A 22,925-nucleotide genomic window follows, 5' to 3' on the forward strand; every position below is an offset into this window, starting at 1 on the left:
CTTTAATTTTTTATTTGGATACAATTTTCATGATATATTTTAATATGATTATTTAAGATATTTTTATTTGATTTAAAAATCAATTCTCTTATTTTTAAAAATTCAAAAGCTTAAAAAAATTCCTAAAATCACATAATGGTTCTATCACCTTAAATCATGCTTAGGCCAATCATATGAAGGATTATTTCCATGTTTCTAGCTTTAAGAGTATTTATTCCATCATATTAATGTTGCCATTATCTATTAGATCTTATATTTTATATTAATGATTGTGAGCAAAGTCTTAAAATTGCATATTATTGCTTGTTTGGGTGTATGTTAACAATAACTATTTTTGAAAAAGAATTGAGAGAAAAATTATAATAATTTTTCTTTTTTTCTTTTCTCAAAATTTTTGGATATTTTTACATTTGTTGAGGCTTAATTATTCATAGTTGATTAATCTATTGGGCTTTATATAGGTAAAGCCAAACTTTTAGATGAATAGCATCTCAAATTATATATATAATTTAAATATTAAAATATTATATAAATAAATATAAAATTTCAGAAATTAAATATATAAATATATAAAAATTATATGGATTCATTGACCTAATTAACAAATTCATCTCGATATTTTTAGCTAAATGAATCAATGATAAAACCATCCCATATGAAGCCTAATAGTCATTTTGGGATGACTATAATTTTTTATAACTGTAGTTATAAAATTATTAAGGAGAAATAATTTTATTAAAAGCTATTGTAGAAAGCGACTTCCTAGCATAATTTTTTTGAAGCTGTGAAAAAATAATAACCAAATAAAAATTATAATTTTCAAAAAAATAGCCGTAGTAAGAAATTTGTCCCAAATGAAGCCTAGGCCCCAAACTCATTAAAATTAATGTAAAATATATATACAACTTGAAATTTCATTAATGAAATTATTGAAGCCTAAGACAGCCTAAGAAAAAATATTATTTTGACATAATGTAATAAAATAAGTCAAATTTTTATTAAATCTGTACCAAAATACCCCCCAAAAAAAAGAAAAAATATGGTCAGACTTATGATGCTTTTAACTTAAGAAACCAATATGAGTATTGAACCCAAAGCATGAACCTGATCAGGCTGAACAACTCATCACATTAACAGCAAAGTACATTCTAGCTTCGTTTGGGGCAGCTTTTTTAATGCTTTCTAAAATAGTTTTTTAGTACAAAAATTTCTAATTAAAAAATTATTTAATACTAAAAAACTACTTTATAAAACAGTAAAAAAATCATCCCAAACGAAGCCTATATTAATTGCATTACATTACAGTATTACACCACAGCAAAAGCAGTTGAGGAACCTGTGAAATAGCTTATTGAACCTAAAAAGCTCTTGGAAGCACCAAAATGCCTGAATCTGTAAACCCCCGGCAATGAATCTTGGGGAATTCTCCACTCTAGAGTGGCATGGCTTTGGGCACTGAGCTTTGAAGGTCTAGACCACTTGAACAGCAAGCAGAAATCATCATCATCATAAGCAGGAACCCAGTTCTGGCTAGAATCTAGGAACTCAACCAGAGCAAAAGTTCCATTTGTCAGGAGATCGTTTCGAGGACAAGCGGACCAGAATGTGGCAGAGACGACGTCGCCGCGCTTGAATGTGGAGTTGATTGGCACATCATTGCTCATATCACCGAAATGTAGGCCAGATGGAGTTGAATCTACTATAACAGGAGGGAGAAGACTGATTTGCTTGTCAAGCAAATCTGGAGGTTGAGGGCCTTGATCATGGAGGTTTTGGTCAGTGAGGAGAGCAGAGGCAAGCTTTCTGAACTCTTGAATGTAAGCATTTAGAGTGTGGGGGCCGTATAAAGTGGAAGCTCCCTGAATTTGAAGAATGGTTTGGGTTAGTTTGCTTGATACAGCAAATGGGAAGAAATGGTCTTTCTTTATTTGGAGAGCCCTCAAATATTTTTATTTGGAGAAAAAGTTCGAAATGGTTTTGAAAAAATTCGAGTGGGATTTCATCTCTTAATTCTTCAAATTCAATCCAAAACAATCCTCAACTTCCCAAATCAGAATCAAAATAATCCAACAGAAAATTTTTATTTTTGATGATATTTGAGGGGTTAAGAGATTATATTAAACACATTTATAATATAGGACTAAAATGACCTCATATAAATAGTCTAACATCAGGTAGAGGTAGACCTAAAAAAACTTGATTAGAAAATATTAGAAATGATATTTCTTTATTAGATTTAAATGAGAATTTGACTTTTAACAGAACACAATGACGAAAAAGGATTCATGTAGCCGACCCTACGTAGTGTGACAAAGGCTTGATGTTATTGTTGTATTTACATTAATAGATACAAGACAGATAGCAAAAAGACGAATCTTCAAGTTTTTCATGCTTATTCACCAATCAAGTAAATTATCAAAGAATATTCCAAGAGAAATTTGCTATTATTAAGGTTAATAACTCACAAACCTCGTATCTTTGTATCTGGTACTCCTCAAACGTTGTCACATATTGGGAGTATGTGTTTGTCAACCCAGCAATCACTATGTGAACATTGTTGTCAAATTCTCCATTACCATCACCAGTAAGCACTTCTTTTACAGCATCTCGGAGTCGCCTTCCAGCCATTGTTGTAAACTCTATAGTAAAAAAACAGGATAAGGGATGAAAAAAGGATATTCTATTCTGGAAGTCTGCTTCAAGAAGATTTTAGAAAAAAATAATTTCAATAAATGTCTTTTTTACTATTATTTCACATAGAAGGGAAGCCAGGCTTGGGTGCAATATAGGTTGGCAATGGAAAAAATGGTCAGGATATTCTGAAAAGTCTACATCATGATGGGACTAATTTTATTGCATGCGTATGTTTTCAATGATTTTTTTATTTAGTGATGCTGGTTCTCAAGTACATCCTATAAAGAGAAAAATGTCTTCCCAAAAATTCATAATCCTATAGACATTAAGAGAATCTCTTTCAGAGAATTAATGCCATACTTCTTTAGTTCATAATTGTTTTTATGGATGTCAAATAATTTAGTTATATTTATCTTTAAACTGTAGTTGTATGGCTTTATAGTTCAATCGTATTGAGCGGTAACACATGAAATATAAAATTAATAACTTGCGTAGCAAAATCAGTCTCATCCAGATACAATTTTTCTCTATTGGCAACAGTAAAACATGAGCTGTTTATGTAAAAAGAGAAACTTATATGACAATTACCTCCAGGAACACAGAGGATGACAACTTGCCCCACACGAAGTATCTGAATTGGAAGAATCGAAGGCTGCACAAACAAGATGACTAATATGAACCAGGAAGAGCAGCAAAGCAAGCAAAGCAGGATGAACAAAAACAAATGCTGCAGCCATCCAAAGGTGACAATGCAAACTATTATGGCACCCTAATGATTTCCTACATAACTTCAAAATCTCTCTTTTTTTTTATTTATTTGTATCACTATACTGGCTGTCGACTACCTAACGCAACCCTCTACTTTTCTCATCCAGGACTTGGGACCTGGCAACGGCAGTGTTTACTAATAATTATGATAAACAAATTAAATTTAAGTTAATTCATAATTCTCTCTCTCTCATGAAAATAAAAACAACAAATGAATGGGTTTCCTCTCTCTCTCCCTCTCTCTCTCTTTCTCTCGTGAGAAGCAGCAGAAAATGCATGTGGTGTTATTTTTCAATGAAAACGAAGTGTTGATTTGCATTTGCATAGAAAATGCAAAACACCTTGTAGTTTTCTTCAGAAAACAAAATCCTGCTTTAAGAAAACGCAATTCTTGTTCACTTGTATGCTCCCTTTTAAATTTATTTTTTTTCCTGCTCCTATCCTAAAAAATTTTATGAAATCTGCTCCTAAAAATTTACCCTCCACACTTTTTTTATCATTCTCTATCATCTATTACCTAAACACCACCCATTGTTTGATGTAGAAATTAAGCACAAGGCAATCATGTAGAACCATCAAGTTGATTCCATTCGGGGTGATTTCGTCGGATCTCAATTAAATTAATAGTTTCCTGCTAGTCGTCTTAAGGTAACTTTTATTTCTTTAAAGATAAACACACCCTTCTTCATTAGATATATTATGCATGATAAATTTTTATTTAACAGCAGTAAGAGGATGTCATATTCATATTAAGGTACCAGACTTTGACAGGGTAAGCTGTTACTAACCGCCCAATCATAGGGAAGCTTCATTTCACCAGTGTCAAGTAAAATTGGTTTAGGCTTCTGACAATCAACTTGCTCTTTGCTTGGGGCCTTCACCAAGCTCCCCACCACTTTCCAGAAAGGATTACCCTGTTACAAAAAATTTGACTCGAAAATCCAGAATTATAGCATTCTCTATGTAAGAAGATAACCACAAAATACCTGATTATCCCCCTGCTTGAAATCAAAAGCTCCAGGACCATCAGTGGTACCTGCAGCAAAAGCAAAACCCATAGCTGCAGGGCAAGTTTTTACCACCTGCTTCCCTTCACTGCTTGATACAGTAACCTCAAGCTGCGAAAAATCTATGTAAGCATGATGAAACTCGACTTTCCCCTTTATTTGCTCAGAGGCAGTATTAAAGAGATCAACAGCTTTAGTGAATTGCCTATCACCAATGATGCGCGTACTTTCAATTTCATCTGGATAACTGATAGAATTTAACGGTCAACAAGTAAATTTCACTAGAAATAAATAATATAATAAAACAAATAATGCAAGGACATAAGTGACTACCCAGGGCCACGTCCATAACACAGTTCATTCTTTCCATTGCAGGTGCTGTGATTGAAATCACAAGGTAACCCAGTGTCAATGCAGAAAGTTCCTAGCACATTTGGACTGACATCTCCACAATTTGTCTGACAAAATGCAGACACAAAATTTTGTTGGCTTCCCTGCGAAAAAGTGTTTCGCACCCGTTGAACTATACTCTGAGGACCTGATAACTGCATTCCACCTGATGCCTTGAAGGAGGAAACAAGCTCCTTTAATTTGTTTGCTGCCCAAGGTTAAATTGAAATAAATACAATGATAAAAAGCATCTAATAGTCAGCTTACACATGCTATTGAGTATAACTAGAGATGCTAAGACATACAGTTCTCATGCACTGGAGGGATAATGCTGGAGACCCTGCGTGGAAATCCTTGTTGATTGTTGTGAGTGCCAGAAGCAGCAACATGACTACTGTGACTTTGTGTACCAAAACTTTTTTGTTTAGCCCAGTCCTCCATGAAACGTGCAGCAGCCCCTTTGTTGTCACCACTTATCAAGGAATTTGTGCGGCTCATTGAAGTTCCATGAGTTGCAAACCAGTTGAAGCTACCAATTGGACCCCATTCATTATCTGTAAACTTCAGAAGAGTCATCTGTTTATCAACATTATACTGATATTGGCTTCTCTCTGAAGCGGGATTGTTCAGGTAAGCACTTGGGCTGCGGTTTATACCAGCATCTACTTCTCCTGAGTATAAAAATTGGGGATTTAATTACATCATGTCGCAAAAGTGTTAAAATGACTAAGTGACAAGATTGTGCTTATATAGATAGAAGTGGATGGTTAGTGATAACAAGGTAGCTGCTTTCAAGCCCTAGGAAATTTGAATTAAATCCTGAGGATTGCACCCACCAATGGCGATTAAAAAAATAAAACAAAATATAACATGAACTCTATACCAAGAATCAAGTGAATCTCCATGAAAGATTGTTAGTTTTTAAGGAGTAATACCACATAATTAGATAATGTAAATAATCTCTTGAAATGCATCACCAAACTTGTAAAAATAACATAGAGTAGCGGCAAGAGTAAATCCATTTTACTACCTACCATTACGCTAACATTACATATTCCTTTCATAATGACTATAACAATCGGCAATCGCTTGCTTCTAAGATTTAACTTATATATGGTGGGAATGAAAACATTTCAACCTTTTCTGGTTACATATAAAATAACTGGATGAACACCAAATCATTGTGATATGCTTGTCATCAAAACTATCAATAAATTATGCAAATTACTTATGCTTCTAAGAACTCTAAATTTTTATTTTTTATTTTTTTTGTATATTAAAGCTTGCAATGACACAAAGTGTATGGTATTGCCGTATTGCATACCATTAAAAGCACTAACTGATTTGCATTTTGGTTTATTTAATTGGCGAGGAATGATTGGAAATATAATGTATATATTGTTGATTGTAAAATAATTATTAAGGGAGTGATGAACCAAATGTTGCTTCCTATGATGCACAGATACGGACGACGACATGGATACAACACGACACAAATACGGGGCTCATCAATTATTAAAAATATAGAACACGGACACCTGCCCAGCTCTAAATCTCGGATCTCCTCCAGCCTCTACAGCTCCACCAAGTAGCCTAGCGCCCTGTTCCTTGTATTGACTTGACCATGGTTATGAGTGAAATAGTAGTTTTGGATAGGCTAGGATCCCCTCTAATAACCACTTTCCTCCCTTCAACCTTGAACTCCATCATTAACATCTGCCAATCAAACTTGATCTTTCCCAATTTATGCAACCATTTCATTCTCAAGATGACATCAGCGCTCCCTAACTTCAATGGGAGAAAGTCCGCCCTCACCTAGATTCCCTACCCCACTACACACTCCTCTACCTGCCTACGTCTTCCCAGTGCCCATAATCACTCCATAGTACACTGTGTTCACTAGTTTCACCCCCAATTGCTCTACGACTTGGTTGGATATGAAATTGTGGGTAGCCCCACTGTCTATCAACACCACTACCTCCCTGTTTGCTATTTCTCCTTTCACTTTCATTGTGTGATTAGAGTGAATACCACCACTGAGTTCAAGGAGATATCTGTCATGTCTAAATGTAGCTTTTCCCCCGCCACTGATACCTCCCTCCCACCTCCCTCAGCTTTCCTCATTATCATAGACAATGAGAACCAGAAGAGTTTGGTCCTTACACCTGTGCCCTGATATATACCTCTCATCACATCTAAAGCATAACTCTTTTGCCTACCTATCCTATACCTCTATTTCTAGAAGACACTTGAAGTTTTCTCCAAGGAGAACTCCAGTTTATTTCTCCTTCGGTGCTTCCCTTTGAAACGACACCATTTGGGTTCTTGGTGCCAGGGTCGTAGATTACCCCTGTAAGCCCCTCCCATGATGTTGCTCCTGTTGGCCTTCTCCCTCTGATATTTTTCCTCAACCCTCTAAGAAAGCTCCATTGTTTCTCTCAGCCCTTAAGTCTAAACACCCTGTTCTTGTATGTTCTCCCTAAGCCCCTTCATGAAATTCCCTTCCAACCCTTCCTTGAAAATTCCTCTCAATCTTCCAAACAGCAACTAAAACTTCTCACGATACTCCATGACTGTCCCATATTGAGTTATGGCATAGAACTATTCGTGGAGGTCTCCTTCCTGAAAGACACAAAAACGCTCCAACAAACACTCCTCAAATTCGCCCCATGAATAGGTTGGATATCAAGTTTCCCTCAACTGAAACAAGGCCAGGGCTTTTCCCTCCAAACATAGCCCTGCCACCATGAGTTTTTCCCCATCCGTTAGGCCATTGATTGCAAAGTAACGCTCCACCCGATACACCCAACCCTAAGCATCTTTCCCTTCAAACACCAACATCTTCAACTCTCTCGATCTCGCATCCATACCCCAATGGCTTCTCCCTCTGTTAGTTCCTCCTATGTAATGATGGTGTGATCCTATCCCTTCCTCCCTTAGCTAATTTGGACCCCATGACTTTGCCCAACCATAACCTCCTCCATTCCACCTCTCCCCCTACGCTCAGGTAGTATTCCAAGGGGTTCAGCCTCCCCCCTCCTTGTTATCCTTCTTTCAAAACTGCTGGTGAGGCTTTTGAATGCATTTCGATCAACTTCCTCATCATGTCTTCTATATTTTTTAGGAGGTTATCATGCTCTCTATGGATGAGAGCCTCCCTTCAATGTCGGAATATCTTTTCTCCACTTTGGCCTTGAAATTTTCTATCTCGCCTTCTAACACCTCCATCTTCTTTGCTGCCATTCGCAGATTTAGGTTCCAAACCATGAAAAACAACAAAATTGGCGAATCTAGTCTTCAAACTATGAAAATCAACAAGGTGAGAAAAAATGCAACTGAAATCAGCAATGGAGATTTAAATTTCAGCCCACGACACCGCTCTGATACCAATATGTTAGGAAGTACTTGTAGAATTTTAGGAAAAAGCCTTTGCTGAAATTTGATTTCAACAATTTCAGAAAATCAACGACAAGAAAACTAGGAATTGAACACACAAGAACACTTTTTTTATTGAAAGTTTTATGAAAGAAAGACAAGATACAACTGGATTTTCAATTGGAGAGGAAGATCCGGCTCTACCAAATCTCTAGCCGTCGACTAGAGCCCAAACACCCTAAGAACAATCTAAATTCAGCAAACAACACGTACACTAACCCTAGAAAAATCACCTACTTAAAAAAAACAATAAATAACAAATACCCTAAAAGCCCTTTCCCATTTTCCTCTCAAATCTTCCCTATTTCCTTAATTATTTCCCTTCCAAATCAGCCCTCAAATTAACCCCCAAACCTACCCTCTTCAATTACGAAACATTTACTTATTATTCCCTACAAATCAGCCCCCAAATCTATCATCTTCAATTAAGAAATATTTTCTAATTAATCCCCTCCAAATCAGCCCCCAAATTTGCCCTCAAATCTGCCCTCTTCAATTAGAAAAGATTTCCTAATTAATACCCTCCAAATCAGCCCCCAAATCTTCCCTCTTTAATTAGGAAATATTTCCTGATGAATCCCCTCAAATTAACAACCCTCTCCTGCGGCTCCCGCTTCCGCCGTATCAATTATTTTATTAGAATATATTATAATTTTTCCAGGGGTATTTTCCCTAATTCCTTAGAAGATATAGATGCTGCCTTTTATCTCAAAGATTTCTGATAGGACGTGATGAATCTCTCTTATTTTTTTCAATTTGGTGCATATTTCCCTCTTCTCAGTTCCTGTTAATTGGATTCATTTCTGGTTGTTGCCTTCCCTCATTTGAAAGCTGGTAATTATTCTTTGGGTACCTTCACATGGTAGATTCAGAATTGATTGTTTATCTTGTTAACAAAGTTTCTATGCCCATTGTTATGGTCATATCAGGTGGCATATTCAATAAATTTCTTTAGTTTGGTTTCCTTACTTACATATCTCTCTAATCAACTATTTTGTTTTTTTATATCATCTGGTTGAAAGAGTTATCATGCCATCTTGTTCAATTTGAAGTTTAATCTTAGTGTGATGGAAGATTCAGGAAGACAGTTCCACTTTAGCAACAAGTTTGCTAACATTTTGTTTTGCAGGCTATTTGTTTGTATTTTAATTTTATTGTCTCCTACTCGTAGCTGGATTCATAACTACAGAACTGCGTTGAGCTTTATGCAATGTGAGTCAAGGTACACAGGCAATACTTTCTAGTGCTGTTTTGGTCAAATCCGTTTGCCTAAAACAACACCTTAAGCTGCTCAACTCCACGTCGCAAAAAAAAAAAAAAAAAAAAAAAAAAAAAAAAAAACAATGATAATAATAATAATTTCCATTTTAGGAATGTCTAACAAATTTAATCAAATAACATCTGTAATTTACAATTTGATCTTAGCCTTCTTTTATAAAGCTATAATCTCTAAAACAACAAATCCTTACTAGTATTCTTTGCATTTTTGAGTTTATTAAGAAAAATTTTAATTTAAAAAAATAACAATGCCAGCCCTGTTATAACCCGATTAACTGGCTGGAAACAATAAAACTAAGCGTGATCAACCAGCAAATAATAGAATTAAGAACAAGGAGTTCTGCCAAATGCATGTAATACTAAGCAAAAAGAAGCAACAAATGCAACGATGCTGATAAAAGTATACCCTATCACCTTACCTGTATTTACATAAAGTGATCCAGGCCGTAGGTTTTGATGAGCTTGTATGATGCTTTTCTCTATGCCATCAACAATGACGTCAAATGACTGTCGCACAAAGCCAAGAGAAGTTACTATGTACACAACATATTGAAGATAACCCCCAGGTCCAGCATGGGTATGGATGCCACTTATGGCCACATTTTGTTCACTATAGAGGTCACCATACCTGCAAAGATGTGATGGACTGTCAGAGCATACATAAAATATGATACAGTAAATATCAATTAAGTAACGTCACTAATATAAAAACCTTGAAGTATAACACAGTCTTAAGAACAAAGAGAAGCCATTAAGTTTGTCGATTTTATGTGTTTTTATTATAAGAATGCTAGAGGGAGGGTTGTGATCAAGGAGGCTCTTCAGACAATGGTTGGACTAACCCTAGAGAAGGCCACCTAGTGAATCAAATGATGATTCACCACTTACCAAAGGATCTTGGCGCAAGTGGTATAGCATACTCATTGGTTTTTAATCTAGAGATCTTAGATACCCATATTGATGGATACATTTATGATGAATAGTCTAGAAACATGCAGTCCATACTTTTTAATTGATATTGCACCCATCTTATATATGTATATATGTATATGTCTTGACCAACCTAATAATTTAATGGGACATATTTCCATCATTCAAAAAAAACAAAAAAGATGATGGTTCACTATCATTGGCTTGCATCAAATCAACAAATGACTGATATCATCATGAATGCCAACTCATCAAAAGCGCCATATCTGATATCACCACCAAGGGACTACCACTTACCATTTTATCACATGAAGCCAAAACCCCAATGGACATGCAAGGCCATTAGACAAGTAAGGGGGATATATATATATATATATATATATATATAGAGAGAGAGAGAGAGAGAGAGAGAGAGAGAGAGAGAGAGAGAGAGGATTCAATATTATCTCTCTTCATTAACCTTCCACGTTAAGTCCCTCCTAATCCCTTGTAACTATAATAATATCTATTATTTTATTTTAAATTAATAGTTGATTTAAGGATTTTTTATGATGCTTATAAATCAATAAATAGGAGGCCTTTATGACATTTTTTTCATGACATGGCATACTAAAGAAGAAAAAAAATTAATGTTTTCCTACTAAACATTATCTAGCAAGATTCTCACTCTTTCTCTCTCATACTTTCTTTCCTATTGAGATGTTCTCTCACTCGATAAATTCTTTTATTGTAATCACCGTTTAAAATTGTGAATAAGAGGCATTCTTGAGGGGCGTTTCTGTGCAATTCTACTTAAAAACTCCTCGAGGTGCATGCCTCTACTCTGGATAATGAAGCGTACACTTTGGATTGACGAAAGATAGAATTTTGAGTTGAATTATATTTCATGTTGTCTTATTATTGGGATATTTTGATTTCAGTTCATATCTTATGCTTTTTTATGTTTTATATTATTTACTCATTAGTATATAAAAATTTTATCATTTTATGTTTACGCAATCTTTTGATTTTGAGGCTTACGCCTCAAAACACCTTGAGGCTTACGCCTCGCCTCACGAATGAAAAACGCCTCAGTACCCGAATACGCAATTTTAAACATTGCTGAGGTGCACTTTGAGACATGCCTTGCCTCTTTGGCTTGAGATGCATGCCTCAAGCAAATTATTTTTTTAAAATCATTTTCTACTAAAAATCCCTAACTTCTCACTGAACCCAAACAAAAGCCCATCCCATGCCTTCCTCTCATGCAACGGAAGTGCGGAATAGACAGGAGGAAGTTCCCCCACTCCTCCCGTGTCGCAAATTCTTGTTAGTCGCTACCGGAGAACTCCAAGCAACCTAACGTCGTTGCCACCTCCGTGTTCTCCTCCTATCACCACTCTTCTTTCCTCCCGAAGTACTATTTATTTTATTTCAAAAAATTTCTTAAATTTTTTGAAACCTTTTTGTTTATTTACTTGTCTAATTTTGATTATTTAAGTATATATTTTATTACTAGTTTAAATTTGCTTAAATATGATATTGTTCACAACTTATATCATTTGTGCTAATTTAGAGTTTTGTAGATGATGGTTAGAGGCAAAGAAAAAATCACATCGGGTCATATGAAGGACCCTGACGTAGAAACATAACATTCAAGTTAATGTGGGAGGCGACGACAAAATATATGTTTACTTGAAATGTAATTATTGTAATGAGGTGAAGGGTGGTGTAATAAGAATAAAGGAGCACATATTTGGATTCCATAAGAATGTGGCACCATATTCCAAAATGCCCAAAAAAATGGAGGAAATCAAAGCATATATGAATAAGTCAGCAATGTTGAAGCGTCTATCATAGCGACAGTTCGATGAAAAATTTGATGAGCATGGTGGTCTGGCTCCATTATACTCATTGCAACTCATGTCATGTAGGGTTGCAAGAGGTCCCATGGATCATTATATGATAAACCTGGTGGAAGATAAATAGGGAGATAGACTTTCTACATCAAAGAAACTATTCACAGAGATTGTTGGGAGACACGAACACAAGTATGCATGGATATAGGCATTTTTTTATGAGATTGCTAATCCTTTTAATATTGCAATCTCTTTTGCTTACTATAACATGATCCGTTCTATTAGAGCCTATGGGCGAGGTCTAAAATCCTCATCCACTTATGATTTAAGGACATAGGTTTTGAAGGAGGAGCTAACAAACACTAAAAAAGGCATTGGAGAAATCAAGAGGACCTGAAGTCATATGGGAACAAATATCATATCTGATAGATGGTCAGATACAAAGAATAGAAGCTTAATTTTATTTTGTGGAGTATTTGATGGTATTGCTCATGAGATTGAGAAGCATTTGGTGGTTTAAGTGGTAACAGATAATGTCAATGCTTATAGAAAAACATGTGCAAAGCTTATGGAAAAGAGGAAGATCTTATATTGGATACCATCTGCCACAAATTGTATAGACCTGAACCTTGAAAAACATGCAAAGCTGCCACAACATAAAAATGCATTGTCTAAAGCCCAAAATAAATTGTATTATATAATCATTTATGGGTTTTTGCACTTATAAGAAAGTTTTCGAAGAAAAAAATATTGAAGCCTATAGTAGCAAAATTTGCCACTATTTATTTAACTTTGCAGAGAATGGTGGAGTTTGTGGAGCATGTTGGAGGCAAGACAATATTTGGAGGCTATGTTCACTTTAACATAGTGGCTGAGTTGTGCTTGGGGCAAGAAAACATGCAGGGAAAGAAGAAAGATTATTTTGAATGATAAATTATAGCAGATTGTAGTTCATGCTATTACAACAAATAGCCACTAGTACAAGTTTTGAGGATGATAATGATGAGAAGAAGCCTGTAATGAGTTTCATATATAATGCAATGGATGAAGCAAAGTACTTGATTGCCCACAACTTAGGAGAAAAAGAGGGTGGCTATAGGCAATGTTTAAAATTACGCAATTACGTATTGAGACATTTTTCATTTGTGAGGTAAAGTGTAAGCCTCAAGGCACTATGAGCCGTAAGCCTCAAAATTAGAAAATTGCATAAAGTCAAAATGATGATTTTTTTTGTATAATAATCAAATAATATATTAAAAGTTGACATAAGAAATAAATTGGCATATGTAAAACACAAAAATGCATAAGATATAAAATGACAAAATCTGCTCTTTTCAAAATTTTAATTCAGTGTTTTGCACTCTATTTTAAATCGTTAGGACTCATTTCATGAATATAATTTGCTAATTCAGAATAAAAATAAACATCTTATGATGTTATGCCACTAAAGCAAGTTTAGATAAATACATTATGATGAGAATTGATGAAAATAAAATACAAAGTAAACTTTTGATAAATTCTTAATTTAATATGTTGTTCATTTTTAATGCATTCAAAATTTATTCAATTTTGATATATATTTAAAAAAACATGGCAAGTTGACATGTTTTATTAACTTAATGTTATGCCACATATTTAATGAGCTAATGATACACAGCATAAAGCCACTGATCATCCAAACCAATTGAGAGCACTAATAAAAAAAAGAGGTAAAAACTTTGTAAACGCAAGTCGAGCAACAGCATACGAGTCGAGCATATGAGTCGATGGTCCTACCTACTCGATCAATGAAGCAATATGCAAAACGCCTTATAGAGGTGATAAAAGTAAATGACATTAGGTTTAGGTTTTAATAACTTTATTTACATTTTATTTTGAGATGAACGCCTTATAGAGGTGAGGCAAGGTGTGCCTCAAGGCGCGCCTTTGTAGATTAGAGGCGTACGGATCACAGTTCGGGTTCGAAGCATCCGCCTCGACGCATTATGGGATCGAATTGCACTGAAGGCGTGCATCTCGTTACGCAATTTTAAACAATGGCTATAGGGAATTTGAGCTATTATTGATTAAAAGTGGGAGCTATAGTTTTATCGTTACTTACATGCAGCAAGCTACTATCTGAATTCTCGACTCAATATGCAGAAAATAAGTAAATAAATCCTAAGATAAAATTGGATTACACCTATGTTTTCCAATTAAAACTAGACTGACTTATTCAATCGGTTAAACCGTGAACCAGTCCAGTTGTCAGTCTAGTCAAGTTCGAAAACTAGATTTGCATTGAACTAGTGCAAACCGATTTGAACTGTCGGTTCAACCGGTAAACCGTCGAACTAGTTCCGATTTGGTTGAAATGGCCTGTTCAATAAATATTATTTTTTATTTAAATAAAAAATTTATTATTCAATTTTTATTTAATTAAATTTTATTAAAATTTTAAATTACAAGAAGAAGATTTAAACATTGATTTTTTATGGTGATAAAAGTAAAGTATATGTTGGATCAAGAGTTCCTGACTTCCAATCCAACAGGGCACATCGTCAACCAATCTGGACTCCGATCGACCATGCATGTCATCGATGAAGGCGAAGAGGCTTTTAGTGACTCGTTCAAAACTCTACCTTACAAGCGGTGCAATAGATAAAGTTGAATAGTAGGAACGAAGGTACTCGACATCAGGTTTAGGTTTTAATAACTTTATTTACATTTTATTTCGAGGCAAAAGCCTCACAGAAGTGAGGCAAGGTGCGCCTCAAGGCATGCCTCCGTAGATTTGAGGCGTACGCATCATGGTTCGGTTTCGAAGAGTCCACCTCAATGCGTTACAAGATCGAATTGAACTAAGGCGAGGTGCGCCTCTCGTTGCGCAATTTTAAATAATGGGTATAGGAAAATTTGCGTTATTATTGATGAAAAGTGGGAGCTACAGCTTTATCATAACTTACATGCAACATGCTACTATTTGAATTCTAAATCCTTGATTCAAAATGTAGAAAATAAGTGAATAAATCCTAAGATACACCTGTGTTTTCAAATCAGACTGGATCGGCCGGTTCAATCGATTCAGTTGTCGGTCCAGTCGGAAAACTGGATTTGCATTGAACCAGTGAAAATCAATTTGAACCGCCAGTTCAACCGATAAATCATCGAACCGGTCCGGTTTGGTTGAATCGGTCGGTTCAATAAATATTATTTTTTACTTAAATAAATTTTTTAATATTAAATTTTATTAAAATTTTAAATTACAAGAAGAAGATTAAAAATTTAAAACATTGATTTTTTTATGGTGATAAAAGTAAAGAATAAGTTGGATCGAAAGTTCCTGACTTCCAATCCAATAGGGCACGTCGTTGACATATCCTGACTTCCGATCAACCATGCAATGATCGACCATGCAACATTGTCGAAGAAGGCGAAGAAGCTTTTAGGGACTCGTTCAAAACTCTACCTTACAGGTGGTGTAGCAGACGAAGTCGAATAGTAGGAACGAATGTACTTGACATCAGATTTAGGTTTTAATAACTTTATTTATGTGTTATTTTGAGGCAAACGTCTCACATAAGTGAGGCGAGGAGCACCTCAAGGCGCGCCTACATAGATTTGAGGCGTACACATCACGATTCGGGTTCAAAGCATAAGCCTCGACGCATTACAGGATCGAATTGCACTAAGGTGCGCCTCTCGTTGTGCAATTTTAAATAATGACTATAGGGAAATGTGAGCAATTATTGATGAAAAGTGGGAGCTAAAGCTTTATCGTTATTTACATGCAACATGCTACTATCTGAATTCTGAATCTTCGATTCAATATGCATAAACAAGAGAAAAAAAATCCTAATATAAAATTGGATTACACCTATGTTTTCAAAATCGGATTGGACCGACCGGTTCAATCGGCTCAACCGTGAACCGGTCCAATTGCCGGTCCGGTCAAGTTGGAAAATTGGATTTGCATTGAACCGATGCAAACCGATTTGAACCACCGATTCAACCGGTAAACCGTCGAATCAGTTCTAGTTTGGTTGAACCGGCCGGTTCATTAAATATTATTTTTATTTAAATAAAATTTTAAATATTAAATTTTTATTTAGTTAAATTTTATTAAAATTTTAAATTACAAGAAGAAGATTTAAACGTTGATTTTTTATGGTGATAAAAGTAAAGTATCAGCATCTACCACAAGCCATCTATAGAAAGACCTAAAAAAAAAGGTATATAAAAAATTTAAAATTTTTACAACTTTTTTAATTTGGAGTATTACTCTAATTTTTAAGTTGATGAAAAATATTTAGGAAAGAGAAAGATGATTGAAATTGATTAAGAAGCATATTGAAAGACATTAGATTTCACAAGTGATGAGATAAAGGAGAAAGAAATTTGTTACGACGATGACTCAACTGAAGAACATCTCAATTATAACAAACACAAATGACTTTTGAGTTGTCGTTATACTATTATTATTTTCTTTATAAATTAAATATAGATAAGTAGGGAACTTAGGAAAAAAAAACTTAGAAATGAACTTGATGTTATATGATATTTTGATACAATTCTAAGATTTTATATTATTTTTCTATTATAATGTTTGCATTTCAATTCTATTTTATTTAATTTATCACTAGTCACTTTACATCTTGTGAATTTTTTGGCTCATATGTATGCCAATTTAATATTTCATAGTTTAATTGAATGTTAATATATCATTCTTTAATATATTATTTGGTTATCATATAAAAAATCACTTCTAATATTTATTTTAACAATACATAAATTTTGAGTTTTGAGTCTTACGTCTTGCATTACGGATGAAAAATGCCTCAATACTATTGTAATATTAGCTAGTACTTATATTGTATTATATGCTTGTATAGCCAGATTGTCTTTACCATCAAAAGGCGTAGGTGACAACAATCAATCTATGTAGTACATCAAGTAATAGTTATCTGCATATAAACCTATTATGCACGAAATGCAGATATTAAATGTCATATAACTACAAAGGTTAGAGTTGAATGGTTAAAACAAGAAGCAATCAGCATTATTATCACAATCAACGAAGGTTGTCATCATTGTACCTTGCCCTCAATCTTTCGAGAACTTTAATTGTCACAAGTTGAGATGCCATACATGCATCAAGATTTACAAATGCAACACGATTTCCAACAGGTTCAGCCACAATAAAAGAGCGAGCTTTCAGCCTAAAATGAACACCAGAAGCAATCTGATCAGTGTTAGCATAACCCATCATATTTACATCTGCTGCAGGTCCTGTGATGTCGTAGCTCCCAAGACCAATCAAATATTCTGAATCTGCCAGAACTACTCGGGAGTTCCGAAAAAAGGTAAACAATAAAAGACAAAAGAATATTCCCATGAATGAATAGGAAGAATGGCTGCCAAAGTAAAAAGAAAGCTCCATTGAACAGCAGATAACTCTTCCTCTAAGTCGAGGTCGCCAGTTTATCTGGTGGGAAGTAGAAACAGAATGACTGATTAGTGTTTTTAATTGACACATTATCATAAAGCCAGAACTACGAAATGTCTTAGCTGCATCAGTAAATAAAAAATTTAAGATATAGAAATCATATGGTTGTAATACTCCTGTGCAATCAACCACATAACCAACTAATCAAAAAGCTGGATCTAGCCAACATTTTCTTTATTTTAACTTATGAAAAGCTTAGTGAAATTTTGCTTCTGAATTGCCAAATATATTCATAAAAATTGGCATTCACAATACTAAAAGTACCTAAAAGACGAGTAGAATGTTAAGCAATTGGACAAAGATAACTCCATATAACACATTGAAGTGCGGTTTTCATCTTCATATCATGTTGAAGATAGGTCAACGAGCAGTATTGTGCAATTAACGAGTCTGGTGAGCTAGTTAAGTTATCATTTTCTATTCGACTTAGAATTTTCCTGTGGTAAATTATGCTTAATTTCTTGTTCATGTGAAAATAAGGTTACATAATGGTCTTGTCTACTCACTGGTTTTCAAGAAATTGTTGAGGCACAAGTGTTACATGAGATGACTACAACGTAGGTCTTCTAAGAGACGAGTTGTGGCGTTATTCTTGCAAGGGACTACTGTAGCACAGGCTTGTGAAAGACGGTTGTGGCAAAGGTCTTATAGGATATGGCTGCAGTGTAAGCAAAGGTTATATGTAGGTGATAGCTACAAAAAAAAAAACAAGGGTTACAACATAGGTCTTGCAGAGAGAAGATTTTGACACATGATAGGTTTGCGGCACAATCCTTACGAATGGTAGTTGATGAGTGATTCTTGCATGCAAGGGCTTAATATTTTTGGAAAGGGCATTATGATTTTTATTTGGAAAATTACTTGTGGTTTTCCACATCGTATAGTGCAAATCGTAACATCCCATGATCAAATGATGCAATCCCTTGGTTAACCTAGGCAACCAATAGGAATATGTTGATGACTACATCTTGTGGCTTCTTAGATAAAAAATCTAGATATGCTACATCATAGATGTCGAAATCACAAGAACATCAGTTGTGATTGGTTGAAGTTTAATGGCCATATAACTAAAAATATCCCTATGAAATGCCAATAAATAATCCGACCCAAAAATTCGGGTTCAGGTTGACCCGTTTAATAAACAAATTGAGTTTGGATTTGGAATTCTAACATATTTAATTGGGAGGTTGGGTACATGTTAACCTTCGAACCCAATTTTAACCCAAAAGTGAGTCGTTTAATTTTTTTCCCTTAAATTCTTCAGCTTGTTGATATACTCAAATTATTTGTTATCAATTAATCTAAACTATATAGTTGACAAATTATAATTTTTTTTAATCAAACAAACTATCAACTTGTGTTCAGGTCATCCGGATTCGAGCCCACCTTTTTTACGCGTTTATTAAACAGGTCGGGTTCGGGTAGAATAGATTCAAATTGGCTTAATTTCGAGGCGAACCCAAATCCAACCCATTAACTCATTTTGACACCTCTAGGTTTACCATCTACAAATTAACAACCCTAGGTTCACCAACTATATAGTTGACAATTTCCAACCATTTGTATATGGATAAACTCTTCCCTTAAGAAAAGTATGTTGGGGCAAATGATTAAAGATACACTCGCCTATGAGCTTACAACAACACTGAGAAGATCAAATATTTAACGACAAATTGCAACATAACAAAAGTGTGTTTGTGCAATCAATAGCCGCCAATGTGTTGCAGATGTCATGGAGAGCCAAGAGGTTTGTCAATAGAAAAGGCATTGGTGGTGGCAACATTTTTTCACCACTGTCCAAGACAAATAGCTTGTGCCTCACATGTGGTGGGGTTGGTGGCCCAATTGATTCGATAAGCCTTAATCTAGTAGGGGAGCAACTAGATAAGGCCTTCCAATGTTTTGTTTTTATGTTTTTAGAGTCTAAAGAGATGATTTCAGCTTATGATGAGGTCTTTGTGTCGTTATATGCTTGTTTGGCATCTAATCTTGCCATTTTGAGTCAAATCAATGACTAGTTTGAATTTTTTAAGTTTCCTTAAAATATGTTTGTGTTGCATTACTCTCCTTCGCATACCATGATGCCCGTCAAAAATCAAGCTTAACCAATTTCCCCTACCAACACATGGGCTAAGATTTGGGATGTTAGGGAACTAATACTAGTGTTTTGTAGATTTTGGGTCAGTAGTTAAGAATTGTGATATTTTTAATATGATTGCTCAAAACAATAAGTTATCTCCATATATTGAGCTTTTTGTTAGGGTATTTAAAGGTTATTTTGGGGAAAGAAGCTAAAATAAGTCATGTCTAAAAATTGAGAACTTTATTGAGAAAAAAGAGTAAAGGTGAGAAAAGACAACTAAGGACTAATCAAAGCCTTAGTGGTTAGTCAGCAAACTTCACTCAAGGGTAAAACAACCACCAAGCCTTTACATGTAAAATTACAAAAACAAAAAGTAAATTTTATTCAATTAATATAAAAGTACAAAGTAATATACAATTTATAAACTTTTTTCAAGTCTAGATAACTTTAAAAAATCTTAGGAACAAAAAAATATTATTCTATGGATTGATGGTTTGGTCATATAAAATGACATCCTTCCAATGACTCGGTTAGGAGAGTAGATGTATTAGATTTGGCTTATGTTAAGAAAGATAAAGGTACACCTAAAAAGACTTGGTAGAAAATATTAAAAATGACCTTTCTGTATTAGATTTAAATGAGAATTTGACTCTTAATAGAACACAATGGAGAAAAATGATTCATTTAGCAGACCCCATGTAATGGGATAAATGTTTGATATTGTTGTTGTTGTTGTATTAGATTGATGACTTATCCTAATATAAATATAAAGAAAATAAGATAAATAAAATTAAGTTTACATTTTTTTTTAAATATAAAAATTTGTATTAGCAAAATAAAATAAGTGGTCCTAAAATCAGACAATTTTTTAATATTTTTGTTTCATTGATTGGTATAACCTACCTATTTATCAAAAGACAGTAAATTAAGCTTCGTACTTATTTTTCAATGATTTTAGAGAGATTATGATTTTTTCGTGGGCTTGTACGGAGAGTTATGCATGATGAATGATACAAATCTAAAATATAGTGCTTTGATTTTTAACATTTTCTTCAGCTTTTGTCTTGGTGTTGCATCAAGATCATTTGACCAAAAGCTCCTAAAAGGTTCCACTTAGGGGCTCATCAGATGGAATTCAAAGTATTGTAAAGTATTCCAAATATAGAGGTTTTGAAAATCCAATTATTTGATTGGATGAAGAAGGAAAACAAACTAAAAGAAAAGTAAATGTAGTGTAAACCATTTTAATTCATTTTTGAAGTAAATCAAACTCCCCCAATTTTGAGCGAGAACCATTTACAACACAAGCAAGCTCGCTTGGCCGCCACCCATTGTTGCCGCTGCTTGCGAGCCACCACCACCATCGACCACCACTATTGGTCGCCCAGCCACCACTATTGTCACCGTCACCACCCACTGGCTACCACCATCTTTGAATTTTACACTGCATTCATTACTTCTAAACAAATTTAAAAAAAAAACATTCACCTACATTTACTTTATATTAATCCAAACAAATCCAAAGTATTTATTTTACATTGTATTCATTTTGCACTGCGTTCCTTTTTTAGCTAACCAAACATCCCTTTAGTGTGAACCATGATCCCGATTAAGAACAAAATATAAATTATGACATTTGCTGTAAAAAGTGAGGTGTGTGTGTATACAAACCTCACTTTTTACATCAGGAACCATAATTTATTTTTTCCCTCACAATTTATTAAAATTTACTATAAGTTAAAGAAAAATATCAAAAAGAAAAAAATATCAAATTTTGGAATTTTCTAAACCAAATACAAAAAGCAGAACTAAAAAAAAAATGAAGTTTGAGGCCCAAAATACCAAGGGTTGCACTCAAGCCAAATTCAAGCATAAACAGACCCAATTTTGAACTGGAGGACCCGTTTAACCTAAAGTTGATCCATTTCAACTCAAATCCAAATAATAATAGGGTCAATATCAATTTACTGGGTCAACCCAAACTTAACCCAAATTTTAATCGAGTTGAGTTTCAAACCTGCACCTGAGCCAAAACTTAATCGGTTCCAACCAAAACCTAAAATTTTTTAGATGAGTTCATGCTAGATTAATTTCATTGCTCACAATAAGAAATTATCTCCATATATTGATCTTGGGGTTTTAAGAGTTGAGACCTTGGGAGGTTAAGACAATTTTTTTTACTGCGTAGCTTTTCAACTATTATTACATTATTGTTTAGCTACAATCTTCTTGTTATTTTTAACAAATTTTTGTGTGAAATAATGTTTACGACTAGATCTATTAAAATGTGGTAGTTATAAGAAAATTGATCTCTAATATTTTTAAAAGAGAAATTTTTATAATACTTACAAAACCTTTAAGAAAATTTTACTTTTTCCCATGACAACTCTACATCTACTTTTACAAATAACACTAATCAAACTGTGGCTCGTTGGCTGAAGATGAAAAATCTTTCGATAACACTCCAATAAAAAGGAAAAAAAAAAAAGCCTTTTACAAATAGCTACAATGGCCCTAAATGGACACTTGAAATTTCTCATGCAAAAAAAATTCAATTATTAAATCCCTCAAGATTTACTTATACTGGATTTGCAGAATTTACAAAATCCTATTTGTAGCCAAAGAAACCTTAATAAGGAGGATATCATGGATTCATGGTGCATCCTAAACCAATACAGAAAACAAATACCAATTAAATAAACAGCAAACGTACTTCATAACAAGCATTATTCATTATGAGTAAGGTAAGAAGTTACCAGAAAAAGCCCTAGCCACGCCGGCTGCGCAAGTAAAACCAAGGAAACTGAACCTTCTCCTTTATCTAAATAGAAGGGATTTTTCGCGGCTCTGGCTTCATATCATTACGCCTAATATTCTAGATTAGTAGCAGTAGTTTTCAGCTACGGAAGCCCAAATGCGCAGAAGACAAAAAATGGGCAAACGAAAGAGAGAAAAAATCGACAGAGCGGACGGAAATGGACGCTCCGAGCACCGGCGAAGGGAAGGAGAAGTCGCTGTCAAGCGAGCGAAGCTCGTTGTTTAAAGTTGCGTTTACCGAACGGAGAGAGATTACCGCC

General features: G+C 34.5%; 1 protein-coding gene across 1 annotated transcript; it reads right to left on the reverse strand.

The window, feature by feature from the left end:
* Window positions 1–1,115: 1,115 nt before the first annotated feature.
* Window positions 1,116–22,911, reverse strand: LOC110095597 (neutral ceramidase 2). The gene is made up of 10 exons (XM_020821204.2): window positions 22,605–22,911; window positions 17,356–17,744; window positions 9,932–10,140; window positions 5,105–5,470; window positions 4,743–5,007; window positions 4,389–4,656; window positions 4,191–4,316; window positions 3,223–3,286; window positions 2,470–2,639; window positions 1,116–1,859 (listed from the first exon to the last, which is right to left on the reverse strand). Exons 2-10 carry the CDS (start codon window positions 17,697–17,699, stop codon window positions 1,308–1,310), a joined length of 2,364 nt encoding a protein of 787 aa, XP_020676863.1. The 5' UTR covers window positions 17,700–17,744; window positions 22,605–22,911; the 3' UTR covers window positions 1,116–1,307.
* Between the last annotated feature and the right edge of the window lie 14 nt (window positions 22,912–22,925).

The sequence above is a fragment of the Dendrobium catenatum genome, unplaced genomic scaffold (genome assembly GCF_001605985.2).
Source record: "Dendrobium catenatum unplaced genomic scaffold, ASM160598v2 fragScaff_scaffold_1125, whole genome shotgun sequence".
NCBI classification, from domain to species: domain Eukaryota; kingdom Viridiplantae; phylum Streptophyta; class Magnoliopsida; order Asparagales; family Orchidaceae; genus Dendrobium; species Dendrobium catenatum.

Coding starts and splice junctions, on each gene's coding strand:
- LOC110095597 (XM_020821204.2), bottom strand. CDS start 17,699: ATGGAGCTTTCTTTTTACTTTGGCAGCCATTCTTCCTATTCATTCATG. Junction 4,657..4,742: donor TGTTATGGACGTGGCCCTGG/GTAGTCACTTAT, acceptor AAATTCTATCAG/TTATCCAGATGAAATTGAAA. Junction 1,860..2,469: donor ACCAGATACAAAGATACGAG/GTTTGTGAGTTA, acceptor CTTCAAATTCAG/GGAGCTTCCACTTTATACGG.